We start from the raw sequence: 1778 nt of genomic DNA, 5'->3' as shown, positions 1-1778 counted from the left end.
TTAAGATGAAATAAAAATAAATAAATAATAAAGTCAAATTTGGTCATTTTATAAAACCTGAAGAATATGACTAAATTTTATAGATATATAAAAGGAAAAAATATGTGTTTAACGAACAAAAATTTTAAGAAACTTATTTTACAGAAAATCGAAACATTATTTAAATTCAACTGGTATTTTCCTTTCTTTCATCTTTTTCACATGTTAAATAGTTTAAGGGTATTTTATTTTTCTATCAATAAAAGAGTCAACCTTATCCCCAGGACGTAGCTCTATAAATGGATTCTCCCATCTTCGCATATTCACGCAACTGAACTGAAGAAAGAAGAGAAAAAGCTTAATCTATTTCATAGGCAGCCAAAGAAATGGCGAGTGCAACGCTCTTTGCTATCTTCCTTCTTTCTGCCCTAACTTTCTACCCTCCTTCAACCACTGCTCAACCTGTCACGGACGCCAATGGTAACATCGTTACAAACGGTGGCCGATTCTTTATATTGCCACGCTTTTTTGGAGCCGGCGGTGGTGGAATTCGAACTGCCATAACTGGAAACGAAACATCCCGTCTCTCTGTTGTGCAATCTCCCTTGGAGACCGATGATGGGCAACCATGGATTATTTTATCCATATTCAAATCCGGATTTATCCCTGAAGGCTCTAGAGTGTCCATTAGCTACGAATATGTTGAACTCGGTGACTCTGTTGAGAGTAATGAGTGGACCGCTGTGGCGGGTCTGCCTGAGGGAACCCTCGTTAAAGTTGGCTACCAAAATCCAATCAACGGTTCCTTCTCCATTCACAGAGCTTCCTCAGCCAATACATATAAGTTTGTGTTCTGTGCAGCTGACAGCAGCTTCTGCGGTAATGTCGGGATTGTTCTGGATGAAGCAGGGAATAGGCTTTTGGCCATCAAACAGGACTCTTCATTCGAGTTTGTTCTTGTGGAACTTCCATCTGCTCTATCTAAATGAAGCACTATCCACGAAAAGTCGTACACTTTGTGGGAGACGTATCTACGATATGCTTTCGGATGTAATTAATTACCCATCACTAAATAAATAATATATCCAAAGCTTATGTTTTCGGTTCATTTGCCATGTTCATATTTGTAGGCCAAATAATTTGTTTTAGTTTTATCCCTTCCTCTAAAGCCGTTGAATTAACTTTTCTATTCATTTAAATTTTTAAAAATATTTCAAAATCAAAATCATTTGTTTCATTTCAATTTGTATATCAATATATTTATTAGAGGTAGTGTAATAAAAAAAATCAACAATTAGATTAAATTATTCACTAAAAACAAAAAAATAAATTATTTTATTTTGAATTATGGATACCGAGCACCTTCCTACGGATATTCATCTCTACGTATGTGACTTTGCCTCCGAGGCAATGACAAATCTAAAAGTATACAGAATAGTGTTAGTGGTGCTAGTACACGTGGGTAGTACTATCTAAGCGTACGCTAAGTGTGATACTAAACAAAAACATTTATATATATTAATTATTTGTAGTGTCCGCTCAGCTGGCGTTACGTACTTTAAAATTAATGTATCTATTCAATAGGGTAATTAAAATATTAGTTATATTTAGCGTCAGTTAGGTGAGGTTTAGGTGAAGGGAATTAATATTAATTTAATATAGCACTGGTTTGGCATATACTAATATGTTTTAATAAGTTTTTCTAAAAATTTATTTGTTTCGTTAGCATCTTTTTCAGTTAATTTTGTTTAGACACTTGTTTATATCTTTTTAAAAAGTTACTACCTGCGTTAAAAAAT

At 34.1% G+C, this 1778-nt stretch overlaps 1 protein-coding gene across 1 annotated transcript; it reads left to right on the top strand.

Moving 5' to 3' along the window:
- Positions 1-288: 288 nt before the first annotated feature.
- On the top strand, positions 289-1087 carry LOC124827696 (chymotrypsin inhibitor 3-like). Its single transcript, XM_047300810.2, has one exon. The coding sequence runs from the start codon at positions 366-368 to the stop codon at positions 966-968; it is 603 nt and encodes a 200-aa protein (XP_047156766.1). The 5' UTR covers positions 289-365; the 3' UTR covers positions 969-1087.
- Positions 1088-1778: the final 691 nt, after the last annotated feature.

This window comes from Vigna umbellata, chromosome 5 (genome assembly GCF_029865625.1).
Source record: "Vigna umbellata cultivar VRB3 chromosome 5, Vumbellata_1.0, whole genome shotgun sequence".
Classification (NCBI taxonomy): Eukaryota; Viridiplantae; Streptophyta; class Magnoliopsida; order Fabales; family Fabaceae; genus Vigna; species Vigna umbellata.
This window is presented reverse-complemented; position numbering and strand designations above follow the sequence as displayed.